The sequence below is a fragment of the Eimeria tenella genome, genomic scaffold (assembly GCF_000499545.2).
Source record: "Eimeria tenella Houghton genomic scaffold, Eth_scaff28, whole genome shotgun sequence".
NCBI classification, from domain to species: Eukaryota; Apicomplexa; class Conoidasida; order Eucoccidiorida; family Eimeriidae; genus Eimeria; species Eimeria tenella.
Window position 1 is genome coordinate 183,524 of NW_013542676.1, and position 19,509 is coordinate 203,032.

Sequence of the window (19,509 nt, forward strand, 5' to 3'; positions counted from 1 at the left end):
CCATAACTCACTTTGAGCGGAGGCTATCCGACAATGATGCAATCATCGTTAGCCGTGTCCATGTACTCCATCTTCAGATTGCATAGTACGTATAGGTGACGAGTTTTCAGCCTTTTGTGGATCAATGAAAATGCGAGGTGAATATTACGCGGGAGAGCCGTGCCACGAGGGGAATGTTTCGTTTCTCCCCCTCGTTTGTTTCAAGTCTCTGCGCGTTTTATTCGTTTTAGCCGCGCCGCAAACGCGGCATTTCCTCTCAGCCGTTGGACGAACCAAAACTCCGCATGGCAACTAGCTGTCAAGAGTTGAATGCCTCAACGGCTTCCCGAAGCTTCCCGGTATCGCATGTGCATACTTTACTAGAGATGTATGTGACATTCTCATCCTGGGCTCAGAGAATGCTTTCACCAGAGCTGCATTGCAGAGCAAGACACATGGAAGACTGTGACCCCTTCACCGCGGCACTATTCAACTACACATTGATACATTTTTGACTAATGATAGCCTGGTCACTCTTCAAATCAAACTCAGCAATATCTTTCGGTCCTTACTGGCCCAGGAGCTACGGTCGGAAACTACCGGCAGCGTGACAACCGATGCCTGAGTTGTCCAATATTATCACTTATTGCTGGCAGTTCATGGAAGCGGGCGCCGCCACCTCACTGCCAGAATCATCTAGCACGGTGGTGCATTCAAGCTGGGAAAACCGCACAGCCAAGCGGTACGCCGGCTTCTGCAGCCACATAGCTCTAACGCTACTTTCCGAGTTACCCAACCAACAAAGTTGTACAGGCTATACATAGATTCCGCGTTTCAGGAAATCACAGTGATTCGAAAAGAGCAAGAAACTATTAGTGTCCACACTTAGATCACGAGCTCAGGCAAAATGCTATTTCTGCGCAGGGGAAACTGTTAATCTTGGGACGAGGCTATCCGGACTCCTGTCTACCATAGACCTGAAGCCTCATCACATGTGCGTAAAGAGGTTTTAGGGCGCTCACAGGCTACATGCGTTGGGAGGTGCGGCGATTAGCAATGCGTCTACTTCTGCGAACGGCAAGCTCCTCCTAGTCGTTGCAGGTGCGGTTTCTCGCCTCGGAAAAACAAAGGCCCCCGAATACAGTTGTATGTCGCAAGTCCCCAACCTTATAATGCCTGTGTGGGAGTACTGCACTTCGCTAGGACAAAAGAACAGAAGAATCTGCTGTACCGTGTGCCGTGTAGCTGTGGATGTCTTAACGATATTCCCGCGGGAATAAGTAGCCTCACTCATGTGCTGGGTTGGTGGCCCGACTCAAAACATGGCGAGTTGTCTGCGTTTGTGTCGGAGACAGGAACTACTCAAAACGTGGAATAGAATGGACGCTGCATGATGTTATATTTTATGCCAGGCAGGGGTCGGCAGCGCCACTTAAGTATGCTGCTTGCCGCATATCTCAAGACGAAAAGCACGCCGAGAAGTGGGCGCGTCGCAAAATTCATTTGTGCGTGGAGAGCTGACAAGATTTAGTCGGAACGCTCAATTTAGCAGTAAGACAAAAGCTAGGGGAAGGCGACCGCGTTGAGGCGCGGCGAATTGTATGAGCAACCGCAATGCGCATCACTTCATTGTAGCCCAGAAATGGCCTCGAGGTCCTATGCTTCAGAATATGCATTTATACAGAGTAACCAGAAGTCGTTACAATTTGGAGAGATTCTGCCACGGGGTGATTAGGCCCAGTTTGTTTTGCATCGGGGCCCATGGCTTGGGGCTGGAGAAAGGCACTGAGGTTGTAGAGCGCAGCACAGCCACACAGGGACGGGGAAAGATGGGAGAAGCCACAGATTCGTCCTTTTAGAAAATTTGACCTCAAGTGAGGATATTTTGACATTTTCGTGCTCAGCAGTGCCTTCAGAAGGCAGTGTTGCTTAAGGAACAACAGGAGAAACACGTTGGAGCCAAGTTACGCTTAACTTAGCTATCAGAGAATATTTGAGCTTGACCTAAAGACATTTGTCTGTTAAACATGGTATTAATCGCGTCGAGGTGCGCTTCGGAAGCTAGTGTACGCGAGTGCCGACTTTGAGAGGTTCAGAAGCAGGATATGCTAATCAGGGTAGACTGGAGCGTGTAAATGGGTTCCGCGCTTTATCATGCTGCCCACGTTGTAGAGAAGAAGGCCTACAACGTTCGTTCCGTGAAAGGGTTTGATGCATGCGACTGAACTCACGCACAGATGCAGTGAGCTTGGATCTCTTTCCATACCAGCTTTAGTCGCGCTGTTGCTGCCGCTGAGAGCCGTTGTGTAGCAGGAGCAGCAGCTGCTGCTGCTACTCTTGCATCATGTGAGAGGTTTTCAAAGCTGCTGTGCTGCTGTGGGGCAGGCCGCGTCTGAAAGATGTGATGGGAAACTGGCCTGTTCTTACCGCGTCTGAAATTTAGGGTTGGGGAAGCTGTGGTGCTAGCGACTACTGTAGTGCCAGGCACTACAATTGACCTTCGTCGCCACCCCTCGAGGCTTAGTAACGCGAAAGGGCATGAATAATATAGAATATTTTAAGGTATAAGGCACCATTGGATATAAGGAAATCATAAAAGGGAATAGTGTGCTCGCTAGCCAGCACCGGGTATGGGGCTGGATGCGAGGTTGGTGCCGTGACTCAGGCACTGACCCTCAGCGAGGGTCAACAGTCAGTTCTATTATTTTGGGTTTTTCTTACCTCTCAATAGTATGCACTCAGCTGTATATGGCCATTTAGGCTATACAGTAGTAGTTGGCGAGAATCATGGATTTTAGATAGTAGATGCAGAGTGTGCACTTAGTCAGACTAGCCCAGGGGCCATACGTAGTAACAGTGCAGGCCAGCTGTTCACTACAACTACTGCGCAGAGGCTTCTTAGCCTTGTCTACTTGTCCACCTGATCTCAACCTTAGTATCTTTGCAGGTGAGTAACCAACTAGCGGAAGAAGCCCAATATTCTAGATGTGGAAAACCGAAAGTTTTGACTGGGGCCTGGGTTCAGCAAGAGGGAGAAAGGGGCCCTGAACATCCAGTGCGGCCGCACACACATTTCACCCTGGGGCCAAAGAGGTGCCAACCTTTATCTTTCCAGATTACCTTTGCTGCTAAACAGCTGAACCCTCTTTTTAGAGATATTCAGTAAACTAGACACTGTCTCCACAGTTAGAGCAATTACATCAAACTCTTCGCCGAACTGATTTCGGCAGCCGAATACCCAAAGAGGCCACAAGCTATATAGAGCTTCACCTGCATAAGCCCCACAAGTATTTGCTCAAACGCAGCTAGGCTTCCCCCAACCTCTCCCCAGGAGGTCCCGTGGGATTCCTCAGCCCCGAAACCAGTCCAGTGCCTACCCGAAGACTCAGCAGCGGCCCCCGTGCTGTGTGGTAGAGAGCAAATAAGTCCTCCTTTTTGAATATTATTATCTTGAACTACCTCCCAGACCCTTTGTACCCTAGCTGCTGTCCAGCGCGCCTGTGCCTCCCCGCAGCAGCTCCCCCCCAATAACAAAGGCACTCCCGCAAAGGCCCTCCCGCCCTGAGCCCCGGCCTCAGGGGCCTGCCCTGGGGGGCCTATAAGGCACTCAGGGGCTAACTAATGGCCCCTAGTTGGGCCAATTTTTGTGCGGATTAGAACCATCCAAACTGTCCGAGCCATTAACCCTACTTGGCTTCTTCTGGGCTTCGCGAACACCACACTGAGAACGAGATCGTTCTTGCGTGTGCCGCCGGGCCCAGAAATGAGCCAAGTGGCGCTGCTAATGCTGCTAATGAAACAATTTGTGTGTAATCTACAAGGAAAATTGCCCGAAGTAGGGGCCTGAGTCAGTGTTTGAGCGCCTCCTTAGGAATGCACAAGGCAGCTGGGAGCGCAGGCACAGTGACGAGGCGAAAAGAATCGAAAATCGGCTCCCGGGAAACAAAGATAGGACAAGGCTTTCCCTTCGAGTCCAGCTGTTAAACTTCGAGGCTTTAGAGCAGCAACAGCGAGTCAAGCGGCGCTGGAGCGGCAGCAGCAAAGCCGCTGCGGCCGCAGCAGCAGCTCACGTTGCCACGGGGCCTGCAGCTTTCGCTCTGCGGCCCACAAAGCACACAACGGACTGCCAGAGAAGCCACAGACTGCAGCTGCGCGCGGGAGGTTTGAGTGTGGCTGGCTGCGCCGACTGTCGGCTGCCTGGCGGTCTGGTGTTCAGGATTTGCTGCTGCGGGGAGGCGCAGGCGCGCCCCACAGCAGCTAGAGTACAAAGGGTCTCGGTGTGAATTCAAAAGAATAAAACCCGAAGTCGAGGGCTTCTCTGCAGCTGCTGCTGCTGTCGCTGCGCGGCTTTATGCAGCTGCCGGGGCCCCACGGCTGCTTGCTGCTGTTGCTGCTGCTGTGCTGCTGCTGGCTGCTGAAGGAAGCATGCAACGCACAGGGTCCCCCTTTCCCGCTATTTCTGTTTATTTCTTATAGAAGAGGAAAGGATAGAAGCGACGGGAGGCTACTGACTGGCTGCAACAATCCCAGGCTTAGCTAGGCTGCTCGGCTCTGCGGCGCTGCTGCTTCAGCAGCAGTTCCTCCGCGGCAGCAGCAGCAGCAGCAGCAGACAGCGTTAAATAACGCCAAACGATGCATTTCAGGAGCTGCATCAGCAGATCTGAGCGGCCTGGGACTCCTCATGCGGGCTGGCAGCAGCAGCAGCAGCGCCAGCAGTAGTAACAGCGAAGCAGCGGCAACCGCAAACAGCCAGCCAGCTACCCGTTCATGCCCAAAGCTCCTGCCTCGAGAAGACAGCAACAGTTTGAGACTGCTGCGGCCGCCGCTGCGGCACCTTCTTGTGCTGCAGCTGCTGCATCCTCTAAAGCGCGGTCCCAGTGCAGCGAGCAGCAGCAGCAGCACCAGCAGCGGCAGCAGCAGCAACGCATTTGCCCGTCAGAATCTGCACGGGCTCTAATGGCGGATGAGGGATCTAGTGGGCGGCAGCAGCCGTTGCCTGCTTCTGCAGCCGAGCCTGCAAGTCCAGCAGCAGCGCCGGGCAGCAGCGCAGGTGAGGGATCCACTGCAGCAGCAGCAAGGAGTGGAGGAGCGTTCCCAGCCGCAGCTGCCGCCGCAGCAGCAGCAGCCGCGGCTGCAGCGGGCGCTGCTGCGCACTGGCCGAGCAGCGGGGAGAGCAGCAGGAGAGAGGAGCTGCTGCAGCTGCTGCGCAGCAGCAGCAGCACGAATGGGCTGCCCGGAGCGGCGGCAGCGGAGCCGGCGGCCGCCCCCGAAGACAGCAGCAGCAGCAGCGACGCAGCAGCAGCAGCAGCAGCAAGCCCCCCCGGGGAGCCGCTGGAACGCGAAGCAGAAGCTGCCAGAGAACGCATTTTGGAATGTCTTTCTGCTTCTCGAGTTGCAGAAATTGCTCCAAGTTGCTGCAAACAAATAGTTCTAGAAAGTCGCCTGGAAGTGCACACGGCCTTCACGGCCCTGGCCCAGTTTGGCTGCTCCTCGCTGCTGTGCTGCAGCGTGCTTCCCTCCGACCCGCTGCAGCAGCAGCAGCAGCAGCAGCAGCGGCAGACTCCGCGGCTGCAGCAGCCGCAGAGGGGCAGGGGCGAAGCCAGCACCAGCAGCAACGACGAGGCCCCGAGCGCCACGCCCACCAGCAGCAGCAGCAACAGCGGCAGCAGCAGCAGCGGCAGCTGCAGCAGCAGCAGCGCCCAGTCGCCCCCCCCCTGCTGCGGCAGCCCCGCCCAGGGCCGCTGCTGCAGCTGCCGAGGGGTTTGGGTCTATTCAGAAACAAACAGGCGCTTCATGAGCAGGCTGGACTCGCAGCACTTCGCGCGCTATTTGCTGCACTGGCAGCGGTGGCTGCGCAGCAGCAAGCAGCAGCAGCAGCAGCAGCAGCAGGACGGGGCGCCAGAGGCGCAGAAAGCGGCAGCCAGCAGCAGCAGCAGCAACTCTGCTGCTGATTCCGAAGCACCGAACAACAACAGTGACGCTAGTGAGGTCGAGACCACAGTCAGCGGCAACAACGGCAACAGCAACACAAACAGCAGCAACAGCAGCACCAGTAGTAGCAGCAGCAGCAGCAGCATGCAGCAGGGAGAGAACGCACCCGGCGAAGCTGTTGGTGCTTCTTTAGGCATTAAAGACTCGACGCCGCCGTGGGCCCTTTCTTTGGAGGGGTTTGGTCGTGAGTGCTGCTGCTGCTGCTGCTGTCCTGCTGCTGCTGTGCTGCTGCTGCTGCTGCCGCTATTCCAGCTGCTGCTGCTGTACTGCTGCTGCTGTTGCTCTTCTTCTTGCTGCTGCTGGTCTGCGGCAAAACTTGTAAATTGCGTCTCCTGCTGACAGTGCCCTTCTGCTTCCGCGACGAGCTGTTGCTGCTGCGCGAAGCCCGGCTTAGCTGCGCAGCAGCAGCAGCAGCAGCAGCAGCAAGAGCAGCAGCACTAACAGCAATAGTGACAACAGCAGCAGCAGCAACCACGCCTAGTTTGTGCTCTCTGGGGCATTTTCAGGCCCATGCAGCAGCTGTGCTCGTTGCTGCATGCGGCCATGCCCTTCCTGCTGCTGCTGCTAACACCACATTTGCTGCTGCTGTTGCCGCTGCAGGTATATGCGGCGGCTCTGTTGACGAAGTCCAGCGAGTCATGCCGGACTGCGACTGCGCAACTGCCCTGTTGCATCTCTTAGACAGCGGGTACGCAGCAAGAGCAGCAGCAGCAGCAGCAGCAGCAGCAGCAGCAGCAAAAGCAAAATGCGACTTTGCGCGCAGGGCCCCCTACCTGTGCATCGTCAACGAGGGAAGAAGGGCCCCCTTGGCCCTCGTCTCTACCCATGCTTTTCTTGTGCACCTTGTCAGAGAGGCAAGCAGCAGCAGTAGCAGCAGCAGCAGCAGCAGCAGGAGTTGCTTGCTGCGTCGTGCCAAGTAGCGTTGCTGTTTTAGCTTCTGTGTTTCCTGTGCTCTGCAGCTCCAAGGGGCTCACCCGATTCTGGCAACGAATGTCCTAGCTGCCAAAGTGAGCTGCTGCTGCTGCTGCTCCTGCTCCTGCTCCTGCCCCTGTTCCTGCTGCTGCTCCTGCTGCTGCTGCTGGTGCTGCGGGGGGATTCCTGTCTGTTGCAGCTACCTGTGGGCGTGTTGCTTCTGCCTTGGCGTGTCGCTGCTGTTTGCTGTTTCTGCTGTTTCGTTTCATTGCGTTCTTTTTCCTGCTGCTGCTGCTGCTGCGCTGCTGCTGCTGGTGCTGCTGCTGCTGCTGCGCGCAGCTGGGCACCCATGAGGACTTGGTGACGTTTTGCGTCGAGGACTCGACGGAGGACTTTTTGGCTGCTGCAGTTGCTGCTGGCTTTTCTTCTTTGCCGCTGGTGGACTCCACAGGTGGGCAAAGGACCTAAAAGTTGGCAGCGAATGAACCAAAATGCTGCCAAACTGCAGCAGCAAAAAGCAAAACAAACATTTCCACAGACTCCGCGAGGCAAAGTTGAACTGGAAAAAACGGGACAAAAGGATCTAAAAAGAGACAAAATTGACTCAGAAAAATAAATCAAACAAAAGAGATAAAATAAAACAAATGGAGGCAACGAGAAACAAAAGACTTTCAAATAAAGAAAAAAGAAATTGAGAGAGGCGAAAAACGCAGAGAGGAGACGTATTTGGCAGCAAAAATGAGCAGCAGCAGCAGCAGCAGCAGCAGCAGGGGATCGAGGAAGCTGCTGCTGCTACTTCTTTTGCTGCGCTGCAGGGGCCTACGTTTGTTGCTTTTCTCTTGACGATTTCCTAGCCGTTGTCTTCAAGCTGCTGCATGACGGGGTAAGAAGCAGCAGCAGTAGCAGCAGCAGCAGCAGCAGGAGCAGCAACAGCAGCGGGGAACACCAGGGGCAGAGGGGCAGAAGGAGACACAGAGATTAACGAACAGCAAAGGCAAAACTACGCAAAGGAGGCTTTGGATGAAAATACCGCGTGAGGAAGCTTTGCTGCTGTTGCTGCCACTGCTTTGCTGCTGCTGCTGCTGCTGCTGCTGTGTGTTTGCAGGTTCCCCTAGACCTCACGCTGCCAGTGTCGAGGTACGTGCAGCAGTTCCATCAGCTGCAGTGGCAGCACCGCATGCTGGCGCATGCAGCAGCAGCAGCAGCAGCAGCAGCAGGCAGCGATATCCAGCTGCTGCCCTCCAGCAGCAGCAGCAGCGGCAGCAGCAGAAGAAGCGCAGCAACTGCAGCAGCCCTCTGCCGCCTCACAGCAGCAAACGGCCCGCAGCCCATCTACCAAGGGGTGGTGAGTTCTTTCGGTATTAGCAACTGCAGCAAACCCTCTGTTCTCTCTCCGCAGCAGTAGCAGCAGCAGCAGCAGCGGGAAGTCTAGTTGGGGCTGCTGCATTGTGTGCTACTGCTGCTGCAGGTGAGGGAAGCAGCAGCAGCTTTTTTGACACTGCAGCAAGCGATTGAGCTGCTGCTATTTGCCGACGAGAAAAAGATTCTCTTCTTATCGGAGCAGTGAGCAGCAGCAGCAGCAGCAGCAGTAGCAGCAGCAGCAGCAGCAGCTTTCTTTCTGGCTTCCTTTATCTCTTCTGTTTGTGTGCTCCTGTTCGTTTTTTGTCTCTTTTTATTTCTTTTTTTAAAATTCCTTTTCTCCATTTTTTGTTTCCCTTTTGTTTTTTTATTTTTTTGTTTCATCTTTTTATTTTCGATTTTTTTCCGCTACTTGTATCTGCATTTATTGAGCCTTTTGCTTCTATTATTACTGTTCACTTTCTTTTTCCAGTTTTTTATTTTTAATTTATTTATTTTTTAATTTTAAATTTAAAAATTTTAAATTCTAATTTTCGTTTTCCACTTGGGTTCCCACATTCTTTTTGAATTTTTGCATTTTGCTTTCATGAATTCTCGGAACTTGCACTTCCGGATTTTTCGAAATTTCCAAATAAATGCTCAGATGTTTTTCATCTTTCATATAAAATCCAACTTTTCTTTTTGCTGCAGCAAAAGTCTTTCTTGCTGCTGCAAAGTCCTTTTTGCTGCTGCAAACGACATTTTTGCTGCTGCAGCAAGTTGGAACTTAGAAAAGTGCATTTGACTTCTTGCATTTGCATTTTTGAATTTTTTGCATTGCTTGAAATCTTTTGCATTTAGGCTTTTGAAAATGCATTTTTGGGAACTCTTGTCTTCATTTTGGGTTTTTTAAAATGCATTTTTTGTCTTTTTGCCTTTTTTGCATTTTTCGAGTTTTTGAATTTTTTGAATTTTTGAAGTTTTTGAATTTGGGAATTTCTTTTGACCTGATGAGCTTTTTAATGGAGTGTACATGGAGTCTAGATCGAAGCAGCACTTGCTGCAACAACGCGTGCTGCAGCAGCACTTGCTGCAGCAGCACTTGCTGCAGCAGCACTTGCTGCAGCAGCACTTGCTGCAGCAGCACTTGCTGCAGCAGCACTTGCTGCAGCAGCGCTTGCTGCAGCAGCACTTGCTGCAGCAGCATTTGCATGCCTTGCTTCCATTCTTTTGGCCGCACGCATCCCGTCTGAGCCCCCAGTGACTTGCCATTTGCTGCGGCTGTTTGCTGCAGCTGTTTGCTGCACTGCATGCACATTATATGACTGGCTGCATGGTTAGCTGCTAGCTAGCCACACAGCTAGCTAGCGGGGCCTCCTGGCGAGCCACCAGTGTCGGTGCATGCGGCTGGCTAGCTAGCCAGCTAGCTGGCCATCCATCCAGCTAGCTAGCTGGCTAGCTAGCTGGGCAACTATTTGGCTAGGAAAACAGACAACTAGCTGGTTACGAATGTGGCTAGCCCTGCAACTGGCTAGCTAGCTAGCTAGCTAGCTAGCTAGCTAGCCAGCTAGCTAGCTAGCCAGCTAGCTAGCTAGCCACGCTCTCAGCTAGCTGGCTAACTGTGTGACTAGCTTTGTGGCTAGCTGTGTGGCTTGCTGGCTGACTAGCTAGCTAGCTAGCTAGCTAGCTGGCTAGCTAGTCAGCCAAATAGCTAGCTAGCTAGCTAGCTAGCTAGCTAGCCATGGTAACAGCTAGCCGTAACTGTGTGGCTGCCTGCGACTATTTGTCTCCTGCAGGGGCCGTCTGACGGGAGTCTTGACCTGCGCTGATGTGTGGCGCTTTCTCCTTCCGAGGGGCGCCGCTGCTGCTGCTGCTGCTGCAGAGCAGCAGTAGCAGCAGCAGCACAGCCACCTAGGAGCTACGGGAGCCTCGCGGCGCTGCAGCAGCAACTCAAGGGACTTCTTTCCCCAGGCGCTGCCTGCTTTCTCTGTCAGCATTGCCAGCATAAATAGTTGTTAGCAGAGGGGCTGCAGCAGCGAGTGCAGTGAGTAGCAGCAGCAGCAGCAGCAGCAGCAGCAGCAGCAGCAGCAACAGCGCCAGCAGCAGCAGCAGCAGCAGCACCGCCAGGTGTAGTTCTACAGCTCCGACAAGCCCGACCGAGACCCTTATCTTTGATAGATAGGAGACAGATTCTTTGTCTCTTGCTTAGGTGCTGCCAGCAGTAGGAGCAGCAGCAGCATTAGCAGCAGCAGCAGCATGTTGCTGCGACGGTAGCACTAGATATTGCAGCAGCAGCACCGCTAGATGTTTGCTGCAGCCGCAGCGAGAAGTCTTGCTTCAGCAGCAGCATGCTGCTGCAAGGGCAGCGTAAGGTGCTGCAGCAGCAGCATCTCACGCCGCAGCGGCAGCAGCTCTAAAGGCTGCTGCAGCACTTGCTCCGGAAGCTGCTGCCAGAGCAGCACTAGGTGCCGCAGCAGCAGCAGCAGAACTAGATGCTGTTGCAGCAGCAGCAACACTAGACGCCGCTGCGAGAGCAGCGTTTGGCGCTGCTGCGGGAGCGTCAGCAGCAGCAGCAACAGCAGCAGGTCGTGCTGCAGCAGCAGCGAGTGTGTGCTGCAGCAGCAGCAGCAGCAGCCGCAGGATAGCTAGGGCCTCGCTGTGAGGTGTACTGACAGCTGAGCACATTTGACAGCCCTCTATACTTCTCTTGTTTCCTGCGGGGCCGCAGCAGCAGCAGCAGCAAGCTGTGGTGCGCCGCGGTGCAGCGGCGCCGCAGGGCGCGCGCCTGCATGCACTGCGGCAGCAGCAGCAGCAGCAGCAGCAGCAGCAGCAAAGACAAACCTGCATCAGCGGGACGCTCTCGAGAGGCGGCTCCACAGTCAGCCCGTTCCTCTCCAGCCAAAACGCGGGGCCTTCTGGCAGCTGCAAACCCCACACACACATGCGCCTGCGGGGGCTGCATGCATGCGTGCATGCATGCGTGCATGCATGCGTGCATGCATGCGTGCATGCATGCATTCTTGCATGCATGCATGCGGAGGCGCATGCGCTCGTGCTTTATGCGCCAGTGCACGCGTTGCATGCATAAGGGCCTGTGTATGCATGCATGCATGCAGAGGACGGTGCATGCATACGTAGAAAGGTGCATGCGTCTGTGCATGCATGCATGCATGCATGCATGCAGCTCTCTAGCGGGCAGCTCGGGGCCGCCAGAGTTTGAAGTGCATGTTTCTGCGAGGTGTCGATACACCTCAGGCCCCATTTGTGTAATTGTGTACTTTTGAAGCGCATGCATGCGAATAAATATAAATATGAATATAGAAAAATATTGAAAATATAAATAAATACAAATAAGTATAAATAAATGCAAACAGGTCTACAAGAGACTTAGTGCTATTATTGCAAAGCTCTTAGGGATATAGCTGCTGCCGCGCGCTGCCAGCTTGTAGGGTAGGACGGAATGCAAGTGCAAATGCATGCAAGTGCATGCAAATGCATGCAAATGCATGCATTTGCATGCGCGTGAGTTTGGGGCTGCAGCAGTTACGCACTTGGGGAAACTGCAGCGCGGCGTCGAAGCAGCGACGGGCCTCCCACATGCGCTGCAGCAGCAAGCGCAGCGCAGAAGCCCTGCTGCAGCAGCAGCAGCAGCAGCAGCAACAGCAACAACAGCAAGAGCACCAGCAGCAGCAACGACGAAGGCAGTGGTGCTAGCAACTGCAGCGGCAGAAGCAGAAGGAGCAGCTGCTCTCCTTGCCTGCAGCAGATGCTCTAAGGCGACTACCAGCTTCTTGCTGCACCCAGACACAGTAGCAGCAGCAGCAGCAGCAGCAGCAACAGTTGCAGCAGCATCCCAGTGGTATGTTAATCAAAGCATTAGCAGCCATCGAGCAAGAAAGCAGCAGCAGCAACGACAGCAGCAGCAGCAGCAGCGACGCTGATAACACCAGCACCGACAGGAACAGCGACGCCAGCAGCAGCAACAGCAGAGGCAGCAGCGGCAACACCAAAAGCAGCAGCAGCAGCTGCTGCTGCAGCTGCCCATACTTGTCCTCGAGGTCTAACTTGACTCTAACTCGGGGAACCTCCCTCAAAACAATGCGCGCTGCAAAAGGACAGCACAATGCACTGGATCTGCTGCTGCTGCTGCCGCTGCTGCTGCTGCTGCTGCTGCTGCTGCTGCTGCTGCTGCTCGCACCTCGCAGGTAGGCTCTGATTACTTGGGAGCAGAGCTGCTTGTAGTTTGCTGGCAGCCGCAGCTCAAAAAATATGACTGTCTCCGCGAGCTCTATGGCATCCTAGCAGCCGCAGCAGCACCACCTAGGGTTTAGGGTTCAGGGTTTAGGGTTTAAGGTTTAGGGTTTAGGGGCGCATGCGTGGGCTGCCTGTCCGGACGGCAGCACAGCGCCTTCAGAGGGTTTTCTCCGCAGCAGCAGCCGCAGCAACAGCAACAGCAGCATATGCTAAGCAGCAGCGTACACAGCCGCTGTCGCAGCTGCAGCAGCAGCAGCAGCAGCAGCTAGGCTGATACTTTAGGTATGTCTCTGTCTTTCCACTCAGGGCGAATTGTCCCCATCAGGTCCTGCAGCAGCAAAGAAGCAACACAGCCGTTTACGCGCAACAGCCGAGGCAGCAGCAGCAGCAGCAACAGCAGCGGCAGCTGTAGCAGCAGCAGCAGCAACAGCAGCGGCAGCTGTAGCAGCAGCAGCAGATTCTACCAGGAGCCGCAGCACGAATTCTTCCTCGGCTTTTCTTTTCGAAGCGAACTCCTGAGGAGCAAAATAAATAAAATAATTCCTTACCATAACAAGTCAACAAATATAAATAAATAAATAAATAAATAAATGAATAAATAAGTAAATAAGTAAATAAAAAATAGTTAGTGGGATAAACAGGCTCTGTTTCCTCTTCAAATCAGAGCATTATTTGCTGCAGTGACTCTTCACCTGACTGCAACAGCAGCAGCCGCAGCAACAACAGCAACAGCAGCAGCAGCAGAAACAGCGACAGCAACAGCGATAGCAACAGCAGTAGCAACAGCAAGAGCAACAGCAGCAACAGTAGCAGCAGCAACAATAACAGTAGCTGCAGCAACAATAACAGTAGCTGCAGCAACATCAGCAATAACGTGGCAGCGATTGTAGCAGCAGCAAGGTGGCAGCAGCAGCAGCAACAGTGGCGAAATCACCAGCAGCAGGAACAGCAGCAACAAAAGCATCAACAACGGCAGCAACAACAGCGGCACCAGTAGCAGCGAAAGCTGCAGCAGAAACAGCAGCAACAGCAGCAACAGCAGCAGCAGCAGAAGTAGCAGCAAAAAGGGCAGCAGAACCAGAAACAGGAGCAGCAACAGCAGCAGGGCCAGTAGTAGCAGCAGCATGGATCTTAGGATAATGAATTAAAGAAGAAAAAATATACAAAAGGACAAAATAAGTCAAAAATAAATAAAAAGATGAAATAAACTTTATTTAAAATTAAAATAAAAGAAAAAATTCTTCTTGGTGCTCACCTCTTCTGCTTCGCAGCGCGTTATTTTGGCCTCTGCGTCCTGCAGCAGCAGCAGTAGCAGCAGCAGCAGCCATAGCAGCAGCCAAAGCAGCAGCAGCAGCAGCAGTAGAAGCAGCAGTAGCAGCAGCAGCAGCAGAAAGCGGGGAAATAAGGAACTGTCCAGGGAAAAGAAGCGAGACTGAATCTGAATTCGCAGCGAGGCTGCTGCTGCTGCTGTTACTGCTGCTGTTGCTGCTGCTGCTGCTTACGGACAGCAGCGCAGCAGCAATTTGAGAGAAAGAAAAGCTTTTGAAGTCTTTTTAGAAAGGCAAACGTTATTGAAGGCTTTTAAATCTTTTAAAAGAAAAAGATATTTTAAAGACTAATAGGACTTATTAAGGAAATAAAACTTAATAAATTAATTAATTTTATTTAAAGAAATAAATATTTTATAAATTGGAGAAGTCTGTTTATAAAATAAACATTTTAAAGATGAATAAAGTCTTCTTAGATAAATAAATAACAATGAATATTGATTAATATATTGTTAGAAATAGACGTTTAAATTAATAAATTATATTTACAGAATAAATATTTTAATTAAAAAAATATATTTAGAGAAATAGACCTTTTATAGGCCAGGTGTACAGACACCTGAATTCTGGGGGCCGCCGGCGCCACTTCTGGAATTTTCACTTTCTGCAAATTGCCATTTTCATTTAAATAAAGACTTTTGCAAATTTTAAAAAGTATTTCAGCATTTTAAATCAAAAGTGGCAATAAAATGGTACTTTTAAAGCTGCAATTGCTTCAAAAAATTGAAAAAATCCAACAAACAGACTTTTTCGGATTCTGTAGTGCATGCCTTTTCTCATTTGCTGCGGTGTACATACACTCCACAGTGGCTCTACTGCTTTCTTTCTAATTTTATGACAAATTAAGTTCCCAAAACTTTTAAAACGCAAAATGCTTCCAGCAGCATTTAAAGAAAAATATTCTCGACAAAAAAGCAAAAACACTTTTCCTTGTTGCAACCCCACAGGCGCCTTCGGAGTAAAAAATAAACTAACAGTGCAGGCAACAGCAGCAGCAGCAGCAGCACGGCAGCAACAGCAGCAGCTATAGTAGCAGCAGCAATAGCAGCAGCAGCAGCAGCAATAGCAACAGCAGCAGCAGCGATAGCACGGCAGTAGCAGCAACAGCAGCGGCAGCGGCAGCAGCAGCAGGAGCAGCAGCAATAGCAGCAGCAGCAGCAGCAGCAGCGGCTCACTAGGAGCAGGACGAGGGGCAGCAGCCGCTCGTTTGCTGCAGCATAAAGTCTCTTTGCAAGATTTGCTTCCGTTTCAATCCAAAGTCCATCTAGCTGCTGCAGCCGGGACTTGAGCTGCCCCAGAAACCCCACAAGGCCCCCTGCGAAGTTACTGCTGAGGCCTGCTGCTGCTAGCTGCAGCACAGCTGCTGCGCTGCTGCGCAGCAGCAGCAGAAACAGCCTGCAGCGCTCACAAACTTCCAGCGGCAAACAAACGCTTAGTCCGTCTAGCTCCAGCCTGCAGCTGCTGCTGCTGTCGCTGCTGCTGCTGCCGCTGCCGCTGCTGCGGTGCGTGCTGCTGCCGGCTTCTGCTTCCTGCTGCTGCAGCGCGTCGCTGAGCCAGCCCCCAAAAGCACGGCCTGCTGTTGCTGCTGCTGCTGCGGAAGGCCCTTGCTGTTGCTGCGCGGCGCCCAAAAGCTGCCCGTCTTCTGGAGCAGCAGCTGCAGCATCTGAGGCCTGCCTCACAGCAACAGCTGCAGCAGCAGCAGCAGCGCCGTCTGCCTCGCCCCCCGCTGCGTCGCCTGCTGCTGCTTCTGCTGCTGCAGCAGCAGCAGCAGCAGCAATCCGCCGCACGTAACGCAGCACGTACAGCGGATACCCAGAAGGGCAGTACTGCGGAGAAGGCGCCAGCAGCTCCGGCGCCCACAAAAAGCGGTAGTCCTTTGGCTTCGAGGCCTAGCAGCAGCAGCAGCAGCAGCAGCAGCAGCAGCAACAGCAGCAGCAGCAGCAGCAATAACGACAGCAGCGAGGGCAGCAGGAGCAGTAGCAGCGACGGGAACTGCTGCTGCTGCGCTTGCTGATACTAATAGCAGCCCCAAAACTAGCAGTAGAAAAAGCAAATCTAGAAGCAGCAGCACCAAATCTAGCAGCAGCAGTAACACTAACACACGCAGCAGCAGCAGCAGCAGCAGGAAGCCTAACAGCAGCTAACTTTAAGTTCATCGGCCAGACGGCCCAGGAGGTGCAGCAGCAACCCAAATCTCCTCATGTCTTCTTCATCGTCTGCTTGCTGCTGCTGCTGTTGCTGCTGTTGCTGCTGCTGCTGCTCGCTTTCCTGCTGCTCTTCCTCTTGGTGCTCATCTTCCTGCTGCTCGTCTTCCTGCAGCTCTTCCGCCTGATGCTGCTGCCCCTGCTGCTGCTGCAGCTCCTCTTGCTGCTGCTGCTCCTCCTCCTCCTCTCCCCCCTGCTGCTGCTGCTGCTGCTGCGTGGGCAGCAGCAGCACGCGGTCCAGCAGCAGCGGATCTTTGTTTGCTTCCAACACCAAATTCTTCAGCAGCAAATACTGAATTGTTTCTTTAAACCGAATTACTTCGGGGGGCCCCAGCCGCCGCTGCTTCTTCTTCTTCCCCTTCGTAGGCCCCGCCATTTTTCCAGCTACAAACCCTAAACCCTAAACCCTAAACCCTAAACCCTAAACCCTAAACCCTAAACCCTAAACCCTAAACCCTAAATTCTTGACCTTAAGACCTAAACCCTAGGCCCTGTACGTTAGACCCTTAGCCCTGAACTCTAAATTGTAAACCCTGAAGACTATACTCTAATTCCGAGGCCCCAAACCCTAACTCTAAACCCTAAACACTAAACCCTAAACCCTAACCCCCTGGGAACTGTCGATTCGGGGCCACTGTAGGCCCCGAATCGACAGTAAAACCCTCGCAGCAGCACAGAAGAGGCAGCAGCAAATCCTTTATCTCTTTTTGTTTCTTTTCTGTCTTTTCCTAATTTCTTTTTGTCACTTTTTATTTTCTTTTTTATTTCTTTTTTGTTTCTTCCTAATCTTTTTTCTTTTTATTTTATTTCTCTTCTTTTTGCCTTCTGTTTGTTTGCTTCTTGTCTCTCATTTCTTTTGAATCTGCTTATGTCCTTTACTCTGAAAGCAGCAGCAGCAGCTGTTGCTGCTGCTGCTGTTGCTGCTGCTGCTATTTTTGCTGCTGCCGTTGTTGCTGCTGCTGCTGCTCTGCATTACGCTTGTCTCCTTGGCAGCTGCTGCTTTTGTCCTGTATATTAAAGCTTCTGCTTCCTTTTTCAGCAGTCTCTGTCTCGTTCCTACTCCACTGCTGCTGCTGCTACTGCTGCTGCAGTTGCTGCTGCTGCTGCTGCTGCTTGTTTTTGTGTGCGCAGCAACAGCTTGCCTGTCAGAGCCTCAGGCTAACGCATAGCTAAGGCCTTCTTCTAAGCCTCTCTGCCCCCGCAGCAGCAGCAGCAGCAGCAGCTACAGCAGCAGCTGCAGCAGCTACAGCAGCAGCTGCAGCAGCAGCAGCAGCTACAGCAGCAGCAGCAGCAGGAGGAAGACGCTCTACAGTCACCAACCCAGCTGCCTTGGCCCTTCGTGTCTCTGCGGCGCCACAGCAGGGCTGCTCTTTTTTCTCCCGGTGATCAAGGCAGCCAAAATCAGCAGCAGCAGCAGCAGCAGCGGCAGCAGCAGCTTTTTACTATGCTCTGTACCTACAGCTCCTTAGCGTCACCTCGAGCCTGCTCCAGGAAGCAGCAGCAGCTCTTCTGCACCTTCTTAGCTCTGTGTCAAGCGCAGCTTCACTGCAGCAGCAGCAGCAGCGGCATTCGCTGCTGCTGCTGCAGCAGCTACAGCAGCAGCTGCTGCTGCTGCTGGGGCTGGTGCGGCTGCAAACAGTAATAAAGAGAAGCTTCCGCCTAGTTTACCAAGAGGGTTATTGTTATTAAATGTTTGAAAAAAATAAATAAATATGTTGAGCAGCAAAAAGAATTTATTAGGACTGCTGTCCGTACACCTCGTGAGAGCGCGTTGAGATACTGCAGCAGCAGCAGCAGCAGCACCAGCAGCAGCAGCAGCTGAGCAGTGACAGCAGCAGCGCGCAGCAGCGCTGTTACTGCTGCTGCCGCAACTCCTGCACTTCTTCTTTTGCCGCGCGTCTTTGGCGAGTTATTTATTTTCAATATTAAAGTTTATTTCTGTTGCAGCTGCATGGACATCTAGACAGCAGCAGCAGCGGCAGCAGCAGCAGCAACAGCGACGTCGGCCGAAGGTCTCCGTCGTGGCGCATGCGGCAGCTGCTGCAGCGCCAGCAGCAGCAGCAGCAGCAACAACAACTTCAGACTGCAGTGTACCTACACCTCAGCTAACAGCTCACTTGTTCTGCTGCAGCACAGCAGCTTCTGCTTAGCTGCAGCAGCAACGCCTCCGGCGGCGGTTAAGCGGACCAGCTGCAGCAGCTGCAGCAGCTGCTGCAGCTGCATTAGCAGCAGCAACAATAGCAACAAGAACAACAGCAGGCGCCGCTGCTGCAGCAAGAGCAGCAGCTACATGAGCTGCTGCACCGCGCTGCGCAGCGTCAGCAGCAGGTAGCTGGCGCGCGTCGCCGCCCGCAGCAAACAGCAGCAGCAGCAGCAGCAGCAGCAAAGATGGAGGGCAAGCCTGTGGTGCTGCGGCTGCGCGCTTCTGCTGGCCACAGCAGGGTCACCAGCAGCAGCAGCAGCACAGCAGATGAGGTGTATGTACAGGTGGCGCAGCAGCTAAAAGTCTCCACAGACACACTGCGTCTCTACACAGACGCAGAGAAGAAACAGGTGCTGCTGCTGCTGCTGCTGCTGTTGCTGCTGCTGCTGCTGTTGCTGCTGCTGACGGCTGCGTTTCTGGTGCTTACTTCAACGTGCTCCTCTCGTTGCTCGCTGTCTGTTGCTGCTGCTCTGTTGTTGCTGTTGCTGCTGCTGCTATCGCTGTTGCTACGGCTGCTACTGCTGCTGCTGCTGCTGTTGCAGCTGCATGTGTGGCTGCTGGTATTCTTTCTCCTGGTGCAGCGCGGCTGAATCTGCGGGCTCGCTACTGCTGTTGCGGCTGCTGCTGTAGCTGCTGCTGCTGCCCCTTCCGCTGCTGCCTCTGCTGCTGCTGCTGCTGCTGCTGCTAGTGACTTGCTGCTGCTGCCTCTTACCTGCTTGGTGCTTGTGCGATATTGCTTCTCCGTTTGTAGTTCTTGGTGCCGCTGCTGCTGCTCGCCGCCTCCAACTCGCCTGCTGCTGCTGCTGTTGCTGCTGCTGCTGCTGCTGCAGCTGCTGGAGCGGGGCTGTCGCAGCGTGGAGGCCCTGGGCCTGACTTCTGGCAGCATTTTATTTGTGGAAGCTGAAGGAACAGAATCCATTTCTGCTTCTGCTGATCTTTTTCCTGCTGCCAACACCCCGCGCAGCAGCAGCGACAAAGACGCAGCAAGTAAGCGCAGCAGCAGCAGCAGCAGCAGCAGGTAGTCTGCATGTCGAAGCAGCAGCGAAAGGAACTGACACAGAGGCTGCAGCAACTGTGAGCGGCAGGTGCATCACAAGGTGCAGCAGCAGCAGCAGCAGCAAACAAGGAGGTTTGCTGCCGCGCGTTTGCTGACAGCAGCATCAGCAGCAGTTGCTGCTGCTGCTGCTGCTCGGGTTCTTAACGGAGTAGTCGCAGTCTTCGTGTCGTGTGTCTTTGCTGCTGCGGCCGCAGATGCGCCTGCTCCGAGCACCAGCAGCAGCAGCAGCAGCAGCAGCAGCAG

General features: G+C 53.4%; 4 protein-coding genes across 4 annotated transcripts in view; 1 reads left to right on the forward strand and 3 right to left on the reverse strand.

Annotated features, from left to right (window-relative positions):
* Window positions 1-4,746: 4,746 nt before the first annotated feature.
* Window positions 4,747-8,449, forward strand: ETH_00012300 (AMP-activated protein kinase subunit, putative; the record flags this gene model as incomplete). The annotated part of the gene is made up of 7 exons (XM_013375462.1): window positions 4,747-6,154; window positions 6,571-6,824; window positions 6,930-6,977; window positions 7,222-7,333; window positions 7,698-7,765; window positions 7,988-8,227; window positions 8,351-8,449. 7 exons carry the CDS (start codon window positions 4,747-4,749, stop codon window positions 8,447-8,449), a joined length of 2,229 nt encoding a protein of 742 aa, XP_013230916.1.
* A 3,647-nt stretch (window positions 8,450-12,096) lies between these two features.
* Window positions 12,097-16,382, reverse strand: ETH_00012305 (uncharacterized protein; the record flags this gene model as incomplete). Its single annotated transcript, XM_013375463.1, has 5 exons — window positions 12,097-12,157; window positions 12,268-12,518; window positions 13,730-13,768; window positions 14,978-15,691; window positions 15,948-16,382. 5 exons carry the CDS (start codon window positions 16,380-16,382, stop codon window positions 12,097-12,099), a joined length of 1,500 nt encoding a protein of 499 aa, XP_013230917.1.
* A 2,152-nt stretch (window positions 16,383-18,534) lies between these two features.
* ETH_00012310 (uncharacterized protein) lies at window positions 18,535-19,128 on the reverse strand (the record flags this gene model as incomplete). The annotated part of the gene is made up of 1 exon (XM_013375464.1): window positions 18,535-19,128. The coding sequence occupies one exon, from the start codon at window positions 19,126-19,128 to the stop codon at window positions 18,535-18,537; it is 594 nt and encodes a 197-aa protein (XP_013230918.1).
* Window positions 19,129-19,369: 241 nt separating this feature from the next.
* The window catches only part of ETH_00012315 (uncharacterized protein), a gene marked incomplete at both ends in the record, with an annotated part of 1,269 nt that continues 1,129 nt past the window's right edge, over window positions 19,370-19,509 (reverse strand). Inside the window, one exon of the mRNA XM_013375465.1 lies at window positions 19,370-19,466. Coding sequence (XP_013230919.1) covers window positions 19,370-19,466 — 97 coding nt within the window. The remainder of the gene's footprint in view (window positions 19,467-19,509) is intronic.